Genomic DNA, 11,039 nt, shown 5'->3' on the forward strand with positions numbered 1-11,039 from the left:
CCTACTCAGCCAGCACTACTGGGATTTTAATCTGATGAGAGGTTTCACTGACCAGAGGCTTCTGGAAGTGAGGCTAAGTTAAACTTTTCCCCAAAAAAAAGAAGGAAATTATAATAACACACTATATATATATATATATATATATTTTTTTTTTTCCCTCATTTATTTAATTTTAGGTGTCTATATATCTGGATCTACTACTGATGTAGACATTTAATTTTAGCCAAAAGGAAACCTCTGTTTATGTATTAGTTTCAGTTTTAATTTTATAAATTATTTTTGATCCTGACGATTCACAAATGTGATAGCAAACAAAGCAGTCCTTCCTTCCCCCTTCATCTTCACTATCTAAGCTTTACACACTTGGTGCCAACACCCGATCATTTCTTATCATCCGCTCTCCTCCTGCAGCCACTGAAGCCTACATAAGTATACTGGGTGTGGCAAATGTTGCTGTATGGAAGACAATGGTCACTACATTAAATGCATTTAATTTATGGCAATGCGATTTGTCCTATATCAATGACCCCTTCATTCATCTCCATTCTGATTTGAGGCATTAAGGCTACTTTCACACTGAGGCACTTTACAGGCGCTCCTGTCACTCTAATGTAAAAGCCCGAGGGCTTTCACACTGAAGAGTTGCGTTTGCTAGAAGTTAAAAAAAGTCCTGCTAGCAGCATCTTTGCAGCGCTTTAGGAGCGGTGTATACACTGCTCCAAAGCACCCCTGCCAGTTGAAATCAATGGGCAGCGCCGAAGTGCCAGGAAAGCACCGCGGGTGTGGCACTTTTAACCCCCTTATTCGGCCGCTAGCGGGGTTAAAAGAAAGCACCTCTAAGACGATTAAGCGCTGCTAAAACTAGCAGCACTTTACCGCCAACGCCCCCGCGCCTCAGTGTAAAAGTGCCCTTAGAAAATGTTTTTGCCCACATTACTCCCACAATTCTTTGGATTCCGCAGATTGATTAGATTGTTTGGGAAGCTGCATCAGCTCTCAGGTGTTGGCTTTTATTTCTCTTTCAATAATGTTTTATCAGAGATTATAAAAGATTAGACAGATTAAAATTGCCATTATACATAGCAACACACATCTCCTTTTTGTAACAAAATAAAAAGTTACAAATATAACGATAGCAACCTTCCCAACGTTTAAAATGAGTAACGGGAGATCCAGGCAATCATGGTGTCTAAAAGATGCCAATTCAGATTAGTGGTCAAACGTTTGTCCAGCCTGGTCAACCACAGCATATTAGGAATGACTTGTTACCCATCTTCATGAGGGTAAGTTCACCTTCACCAAAAAAAAATGCCTATGCAGATAAGGGGTGTCTGTAGATGAAAACAAACTGTGCAGCTTTGACTAAAGTCGAATAATACCCTTGCTCTAGGTGTCTGCCATTTACTGACCTCAAGAAGCCTGACTGGAAAACTCCCAGGATGTTGCTAAGGGAGTCCTAGTCGTCACTGTTCACCTCCATCATCACAGGAGTGAGCTCTCAAATGCTGATCTCAGAACTACTGACTGCATCAGGGGAGAGAACGAGCATGTGAGGAGGTTTGAATCAGAGAAGGAGCTCACTCCTCTGATGGTGCAGCTTGAGCAGTAATGACTGGGCCTCACTTAGCAAAATCCTGAGTCTCAGTCAGGCTTCATGAGGTATGTAAATGGCCTACACCGGTAGCAAGAACATTATTCATCTTTAGGCTGGATTCACACCTATGCATTTTTTGTGCTCTTTGCATTTTTCAGATTTGCACTACAGAACATGTTCCATAGGAAACCATGTTAAATGGACTGTAGTGCAAATCTGCAAAAAGGACTAAAACTGCACAGGTGTGAATCCAGCCTTAGTCAGAGCTGGATGGTTTGTTTCTCATCTATAAAAACACTCCTTGCCTGCATAGGCATTTTTCTTGTAAAGGTGAACTTACCCTTTAACCCCTTCCCCACCGATATACATCGGCAGAATGGCATGGGTGGGCAAAAGAACGTACAGGTATGTCCCCTTTAAGATGCGGCATTTTGGGCACGCATGCTCCGTGACTGCGGCTCCCATGGACTCGATGTTCGCCAGGTGCCCGCGATCGTGTCACGGAGAGGAAGAACAGGGAGATGCCTTTGTAAACAAGCCATTTCCCCGTTCTGCCTAGTGACATGACAGAGATCACTGCTTTCTGTCATCAGGAACAGTGATCGCTGTCATGTTAGTGGACAGTTAGAATCACTCTCTAGGACACACTTAACCCCTTGATCGCCCCCTAGTGTTTAACCCCTTCCTTGCCAGTATCATTTACACAGTAATCAGTGCATTTTTATAGCACCGATTGCTGTATAAATGACAATGGTCCAAAAATAGTGTCAAAAGTGTCCGCCATAATGCCGCAGTCACGATAAAAAAATAAAATTGCAGATTGCCACCATTACTAATAAAAAAAAAAATAACAAAAATGCCATAAAACTATCCTTTTTTGTAGGCAGGCGAGTGAGTGACTTGTATAGCGCTACCTATGCGAACTGAATCGTTATAACTTTTGCGCAATCCAATCAATATATGCTTATTGCGATTTTTTTTTTTTACCAAAAATAAGTAGAAGAATACATATTGGCCTAAACTAAGGAAGAAAAAAAAAAGTATTTTTTATACATTTTTGGGGGATAATTATTATAGCAAAAAGTAAAAAAAAAATATTGCTTTTATTTTTCAAAATTGTCAAATTTTTTGTTTCTAGCTCAAACAATAAAAACCACAGAGGTGATCAAAATACCACCAAAAGAAAGCTCTATTTGTGGGGGAAAAAATACATCAATTTTGTTTGGGTGCCACGTTACACGACTGCACAATTGTCAGTTAAATCGACGCAGTGCCAAATCGCAAAAAGGGGCTTGGTCCTTTGGCTGCAAATTGGTCCGGGGCTTAAGTGGTTAATAACGTTGTCGTTATGTTACTATTTGAAATCCATGTTTCCAGAGAATGTTTGCAATTCCGTATGTACACAGGGGTAGTCAGATTTTCTCATTACATATGCAGGTTCTGCTTCCTCCTTTGCACTGATACACAGACTCACTGAAAACAATGCACTTCCTGTGTGGCTGAGATCTTACCTGGAAGTACAGTGCTCCAGGTGATCTACAAGTCCCTATCGTTAACAGTAAAAATTGAGAAGAGTATGCGCCTATGACAAAGGGCTTATATACCCATACAAATCTACGGGAATGCATAATTGATTAAATCAGGTCAGAAGGAGGTCAACTGCACCTGCCAACGAATGATCATTTCAAAATTGATGACATCAACACAAGTTTGTCAAAAACCTACTACTAGTGCTATGTGCACCATACTCATTTACATGGGGGAGTGGGGGGCAGGATCTGGGGGCCCCCTTGTTGTGCACTTTCCCAGCAATGGTACCCGTCTGCCAATCTGCAACCACTATGTATTCAGAAAAACTACACACTGCCTGCCCATCTTATAAGGCAGTGATGGCGAACCTTGGCACCCCAGATGTCTTGGAACTACATTTCCCATGATGCTCAACTACACTGCAGTATAGTTGGGCATCATGGGAAATGTAGTTCCAAAGCATCTGGAGTGCCAAGGCTCGCCATCACTTTTATAAGAAAATATAGGAGGTAGATAGCCCAAGAGAAACACATGTAGTGGAGGGCTCCTAAAGAGCAAGCGCTATGTGTTTTTCAAAATTTAACTTTTCCCAAACTACAGTTTGGTTTGGGTCTATTTGCATAAATTTGACTTCTGTGTCAGTCTGACTGGGCTGTAAGATGTTCAGCCTGGCCACAGGGGGCACGGTCTCTGGTGGCAGGCGTGGAACTATGGTCTGGTTAGGTGCTTAATTTACTCTCTCTCTGAGTCAGGTAAGTGGGAGTGGCCCTATCGCTGTGCCCTCTGGGAGAGGGTATTTAAGATGCGGACGTCATGTGGTTCGGGGTCCAGTATGCTGTGCTGATTACATGGTCCTGGTCCTCCTGACCAGCCCCCAGGAAGGCTATGGCCTGGAGTGAGGATCCACCCGACTTTAATGCCTCGGGGCTGGCTAGCCCAAGGCAAGGGAACTAAGGAAGGATTCTAAGGTGGATGTGTGCTGCCTCCGGTTTGGGAGAGACCCAGTGTACTTCAAGCATTCCAGGGGAGGACTCTTTAGAAGAACACCACGTACGGGTTGGTTTTCTTAACAAGAGCCTGGAAGGGCTGAAGCAACCAAGAGAATCTGGTCTTGTGGATATTGCCAAGCAGGCTGAAAGATCCAGGTATCCTACAAGTGTTCTACAGCTTAGTTTCCCTACATGTTCTGCAACAACGTCTGTAAACACCTAGTTGGCTGCTAGGCCTTGTGAGAGACGAACTGTCCAACCTGAGTGTTCATCCACCTGCGAATGGCTATTCTCTGGATGCCGTTGAAGTAAGCAAGTTCTTTAACGTTTTTGACTTGGACATAAGAGTACCTGAACACTCCTTTCCAACCCTCTGATCCCAAATTGAAAGACTGTTCAATGGTTTAAGTTTTTGCAAATAAAATCCATTCAAGTGGATCTGTTGTCAGTCTCAAGTTACTGGGCTATTTACCACGGGACATCCCCTAGACGTGCAACAAGGAGAACAGAAGGTAACGGTAAGCCCAGAAAAATAACCAGCAGCTCCTTCGAGGGTTAGTGCTACACAAATATAATTCAATTTCTATGGCGTATCTGGCAAGAGCCAATCATTTCTTACCCAGGGTTTCCCAGAACTGCGGACTAAAGTTGCTGCCTTCACTGGATTCGCCATCTGCACAAAGAAAGACAAAATCACTTTCAATGTCTATGCGTTTGGCCAGTGATTGGTTAGCCCAATTCACAAAGACATCAGCTTGTGAACACTAGAATGAAGAGCAAGAAGAATGTACATCAGGCATTATATTGCATTTCACAAGTTTTAAAGTGGTTGTAAACCTCAGACATGAAATATGAACAAAGCATATCCCTCTATACTGTGTACTTGTCTCAATCCAGAGCACTAAGTGTCATTTCAGTCTGCTGCTTCATTCCTCTGCTATCAGCATGAATCATTTCTGCCAAGTTTTCCTGACACCAAAAGAAAATGGTGACAGGGGAGGGATTTCCAGCTGATTGACAGCCTCAGCTCTTTTCTGTGTGCTGCGTAAAAGGAAGAATGCATTTTTCCTGCGCTTAAAGCGGTTCTTCACCCTAAAGGGGAAGTTCCGCTAATCTTATCCCTCCCCCCCTCCGGTGCCACAATCGGCACCTTTCAGGGGGGAGGGGGATGCAGTTACCTGGATAATCCAGGTAACTGCACCCACTTCTGGCCAGACCGCCGCAGACCCCTGCAGATGCTCTGCCCCCCCCCCCCCCGTTGTGTTCTGGGAAACACACAGTTCCCAGAGACACAGCGGGGGACCATAAGAGACGCGTAGCGCGACTCGCGCATGCGCAGTAGGGAACCGGGCAGTAAAGCCGTCATGCTTCACTTCCCGATTCCCTGACAGAGGATGGCGGCGGTGGCAGCAGCAAGACGAGCGATCGCTCGTCATCTGCCGCCGACATCGCTGGAACCTGGGACATGTAAGTGTGATTTTATTAAAAGTCAGCAGCTGCAATATTAGTAGCTGCTGGCTTTTAATATTTTTTTTTTTTTTTTTTAGGTGCAGCTCCTCTTTAAAATGGAAGTAAACCCTTCCAAACAACTTTGACCTACAGGTAAGCCTAGATTAAGGCTTACCTGTAGGTCCAAGTAATATCTCCTAAACCTATATGGTTTAGGAGATATTTGCCCGAAAATGGGCACCGCTGTCTACGGCGCATGCGCCGTAGACAGCGGCGCGCATGCGCACTAAATGCGGCAAGTCCAAGAATGGATTTGCCAAATTTGTCGACTCCCGTGCGCATGCGCGGGAGTGACGTCATCGCGGCCTCGCCGTCTGACAGCGGCGGAGCTGCGAGGCGCGACTCCCGTGCGCATGCGCGGGAGTGACGTCATCGCGGCTTCGCCGCTGTCATTGGTCGGAGCTGTGAGACGCCACCAGCAAGATGGACGCGGCGGACTACAGGGATCAGCGGCGACTTCGCTGGCTCCTGTGTCAGGTAAGTGACACATAATGAGCTACTATGCGATGCATAGTAGTCCATTATGCTTTACCTTTGCAGGGAAAAAAAGAGGAAGTAAACCCATCAGGGTTTACTTCCTCTTTAAGGTGCTGATAAATTCATATTCATGGAACTCCGCCTGACTACTTAGATCTTGAATTTTAAAAGCAGCGGCAACCCTGCTCATCTCACAGGTTTGCTAATCTGACAGAAATTCGCTGCTTTTAAAATTCAACATCTAAGCAGTCAGACGGAGTCCCAAGTCCTGTAATTCACTATAGAAACTCACTTTACTATTATAAATATGTCTAAAATGCAAAACTCCTGTGGGTGTAACACCATGTCCGTTTTCCCCCTTCTTAGTGTATGCTTACTGTGGACGAGTGTGTGGTGTAGCAAGATGGCGGCGACGGAACGTCACTTCCGTAGCAAACTGCGATGGATCGCCAAATATTTTGTTACACAGGCAACCTGGGGCCCTCCAGCAGTTGCAGAAGTACAAGTAATTGTAACTGCCAGCCTTGCAATGCCTCATGGGAAATGTAGTTCCGCAACAGCTGGAGGGCCCCAGGTTGCCTACCCCTGGCATAAGCAGTCCGATCAGCAGTGGGAGCGGGTACCTGTTAAAACATGGTACTCACTCCCCTCCAAAACGTGCCACATGGGGGGGGGGGGCATAGTGCTTAACCACTTGCTGACTAGCCAACGCAGTTGTACTGCGGCAGAATGCCATGGCTGGGTGAAAGGACGTTATGTAATGTTGTTTTTCCCTGTGGCCGCTAAGGGTGCGCACACGCCCCCTGCTCTCCCCCAGATCCGATGCGAGTGCCTGGTGGTCACGATCGCTCGGGGCACACCAAGATTCGGGATCGGTGTGTGTAAACACACAGTTTCCGGTTCTCTGAGGGGAGAAGAGACTGATCGTGTGTTCATACAAAAGTATAAACAGCGATCTGTCATTTCCCCTACACAGTCCCATCCCCCCCCCCTTCAGTTAGAACACACACTTGGGAACACAGTTAACTCCTTGATCGCCCCTTAGTGTTAGTGTTAACCCCTTCCCTGCCAGTGACATTTTTACAGTAAGCAATGCATTTTTATAGCACTGATCCCAAAAATGTGTCAAAATTGTCTGATGTGCCTGCCATAATGTAACAGTCCCGATAAAAAAAAAAAAAAAAAAAAAAAAAAAAACCATCGCAGATCACCACCATTACTAGTAAAAAAAAAAAAAAAAAAAAATGTATGTATATATATATATATATATATATATATATATATATATATATATATATTAATGCCATAAAACTAGCCCCTATTTTGTAGATACTATAACTTTTGGGCAAACCAATCAATAATCGCTTATTGCGATTTATTTATTTTACCAAAAATATGTAGAATATATATTGGCCTAAACTGAGGAAAACAATATTTTTTTATATATATATTTTTGGGGGGATATTATAGCAAAAAGTTTAATATTGAGGTTTTTTTTCACAATTGTCGCTCTTTTGTTTATAGCGCAAAAAATAAAAACCGCAGAGGTGATCAAATAACACCAAAAGAAAGCTCTATTTGTGGGGAAAAAAAGGACATCAATTTTGTTTGGGAGCCACGCTGCACGACCACACAATGGTCAGTTAAAGTGACGCAGTGCCGAATCGCAAAAAGTGCTCTGGTCAGGAAGGGGGTAAAATCTCCCAGGGATGAAGTGGTTAAAGCAGAACTTTCCCTTTTGGGTGGAGCTCTGCTTTAAATCAGAACTGCAACCAACATTTTTAAATTTGTGTAAAGAGAGATCAGACCCTCTTATTTATTTTATTTTTTCTGCCGTTCATGTCCCCACTAGGAGATTTTCTTTCATTTCCTGTTGCAGGGACACAACAGGAAGTGTTGGCGAATCTCCTCTTTCACTGCTGTAATCAGAACTAAACATCCCCCATTAGGAGATGTCCTGTCAGGAAGGCAGTGCTTGGAATGCTGGTCCCCTGACAGGAGAGCACAGGAGAGCACAGCCTGCTCCCAGCTATGTGATACAGGAAGAGTCAGGACTGCTATTCTGTAATACTGAGCAGAGCAGTCAGTGCAGGACATGTGCTCACCGCCACCACAACCCATGGTGTCCCACAACTATTCCCCTTCCTCCCCTTGTATCCATTCCACATAACAGACAAAGCGGGGCCCCACCTCGCAGCTTCCCCAGCACAGCGCGCAGATTGTCCAGCAGCCTCTGTAGCGGCTCCATATTCCCCCCGGAACCTCCGCTCCCCGGTCCTCAGGCGCCAGTCGGAAATCTAACAGCAGCACACCCACACCTCATTTCCGGTACCATAGAGTTTTAACACCAGGAATAGAAGGTGTGGTAAACGTGGAGGCTGGACACAAGTCGTGCAATACTTGTATGACGAAACTTCCCACCTCAGATGGACCAAAATGTGCTCTAGATCTAGAGCATCTCCATTAATGTGTTTTCTTTTTAGTTAGCTTTCATGCACCGGGGCAGGAAAAATGCCCTTTTAATGGCATATTCTGACACTTCTCACATGTAAAAATCAAAATGTTTGTTTGAAAATGACTTGGAAACCCCAAACATATGTTTTTTAAAAAGAGAAGTTTGGGTTTTTTCCCCCCTCTTTTATACTTACCTAGGTGGATGCAGCATGGGACCGATGATGCTTGTATTAAGGTTGCCACCTTTTCTTCAAGGCAAACCCGAACACATTAGCAGCGCACAGCAATTTCTTTTTTTTTTTTTATAGTATAAATGTACAAACTATACATATATTTAGCAATTAAATAACAATTCTAATCATATGAAGTTAATCACAATTGTTCCCATTTTACATCAGAGTCCACAGAGTCCCCCTTCTATATATGAATCCGCAGAGTTCTCCTTTTACAACTGAACTGGAATAGTTCCCTTACACTGTAAGGGGGGACTCTGCAGACTCTGATATAAGGGAGAACTCTGGGGACTCTGACATAAGGGATGCTCTGGGAACCCTGATTTAAGGGGGGGCACTGAGAACTCTGTTGTAAGAGGAACACTGTGGCTTCTGGTGTAAAGGGGAACTCTGATGTAAGGGATGCTCTGAGAACCCTGATTTACCTTTAGTGAATTCACTGAGGCAGGAGGGAGAAGGATGGTGAGCTCACTCACCCATTGACAGTCAGCACTTTTCATCCAGATGTATCTGAGGCTGTTTGAGTTCAAATTTCCACAACTTTCCTTTTCTGAGGCACAGTGCTGGGGATTAGAGTGTGGGCAGACACAGAGGGGTAGGGGCGGGACGGAGAGGGGCAGATCGAGCCCTCTCTTCTCTCCTGTGTGTGGGGGGAGGGGGGGGCAATTGTTAGTGCTGGCTTTGGGCAGTGTGAAAGAGAGTGTAACAGACACTATCGGCTTAGACAACTGCAGCCAGCAACCCTGCTGGGAAGCCATAGTCCAGTCGGAATAATTTGTCTGGGTTTCAGGCAGTTTGAAACCTGAACACCTGATTCCAAACCCAAACTATACGGTTGAATCCCAGACAGGTGGCAACCCTATGCTGCATCTGTCCCCTGGCACCTCTACACTAAGAACCAAGCGATCAAACACCGCCGATGGCTCAGTTCTCACAGATCCTCGAGGAGAGCTGCTGATTGTCAATCAGAAACTCTCCTGCTCTGCTTCCCCTCACTCACTGGAGCACTGAGCTGTGGAGGGGTGGGAAAATGGCCATTGCGTACACACGACTGGAATTTCGACCAGCAAAAGACCGATGAGAGCTTTTCATCGGAAAATGCGATCGTGTGTATGCTCCATTGGAATTTAGGTGGCCGAATTCCCGCCAGCAAAAATGTGAGAGCATGTTCTCACATTTCGATCGTGTAAAATTCCGATTGTGTGTATGCAATTCCGACATGCAAAAACTCACACATGCTCAGATTCAACTACGAGATGGAAGCTATTGGCTACTGGGTATTGAAGTTCCCTTTTCTAGTCCCATTGTACGTGTTGTACGTCACTGCGTCGTTCTTGATGGTCGCAATTTGGTGTGACCGTGTGTATGCAAGACAGCTTGAGCGAAATCCCATCGGAATTCCGTCGGGAAAACCATCAGAGCTTTTTCCAATCAAAATTTGTATGTACACGGCATCAGACTCTCAGTGGCTCGCTGAGACGGGTGTCAGTCTGTAATGTTAGCAGAGAGCGGAATTGCACTCCTGTGATCCATACGGAAGCCTAGCCAAATAAGCTTAGGCTGGACTTCTCCTTCAAGCAAAGGCCCTAGAGAATGAAATCCACGTGGGTGTTGCAATTTTTTTATGTCATGGTATTTGCACAGTGGTTTTTAAAATGCAAAACCCTGAGGTCGACCTACACTTTTACCAGGGGGACCATTTCAAGTGAAAGACACCACTCTACAAGCCCCCTGGAACCACATGCATTGGAATGCATTCATGTGGGTTTCAAGTGTCCAACTATACCAGGAGGCAGCGGTGAGAAATAGGAATTTCTTAACAGCTTAAAGTGGTTGTAAACCCTAAAAAAATAAAAAAAACCCTGCAAGACAAACACATAATGAGCTAGTATGCATAGCATACTAGCTCATTATGAATTACTTACCTGAGGGATTGAAGTCCCCACAGCGGTCCTCTTTCGCCGATCAGGCGGCCGTAGTCGTTCCTGGAGTTACTTCTGGGATATCTGGCGCTGTGATTGGCCAGAGCCACCATGACGTTACTACTGCATATGCGCGTGGGAGCCACCGGTAACGGCGTGTATGTGTGACATATGGATGACGTCGGCACATGCAAATACAGGGGATATTTCCTAATCCGTGCAGGTTTAGGAGATATCTAGTGGAGCTACAGGTAATGTTTAATACACCTTTGTAAGCAATCTGATTTTGTGGGTGAAGGCTTTCAACCTTCGCAGACCTTCCATTCTCATG

At 44.9% G+C, this 11,039-nt stretch overlaps 1 protein-coding gene across 1 annotated transcript in view; it reads right to left on the reverse strand.

Annotated features, from left to right (window-relative positions):
- Positions 1-8,432, reverse strand: part of CCNDBP1 (cyclin D1 binding protein 1) — a 36,658-nt gene extending 28,226 nt beyond the window's left edge. Inside the window, exons 1-2 of the mRNA XM_077459197.1 lie at positions 8,290-8,432; positions 4,733-4,786 (exon numbers count right to left, since the gene is read on the reverse strand). Of these exons, the coding sequence (XP_077315323.1) occupies positions 4,733-4,786; positions 8,290-8,347 (112 nt within the window). The 5' untranslated portion in view covers positions 8,348-8,432. The remainder of the gene's footprint in view (positions 1-4,732; positions 4,787-8,289) is intronic.
- Positions 8,433-11,039: the final 2,607 nt, after the last annotated feature.

Source organism: Lithobates pipiens, unplaced genomic scaffold, assembly GCF_037356315.1.
Source record: "Lithobates pipiens isolate NorthernLeopardFrog02 unplaced genomic scaffold, aLitPip1_a1.2 Scaffold_28, whole genome shotgun sequence".
NCBI classification, from domain to species: Eukaryota; Metazoa; Chordata; class Amphibia; order Anura; family Ranidae; genus Lithobates; species Lithobates pipiens.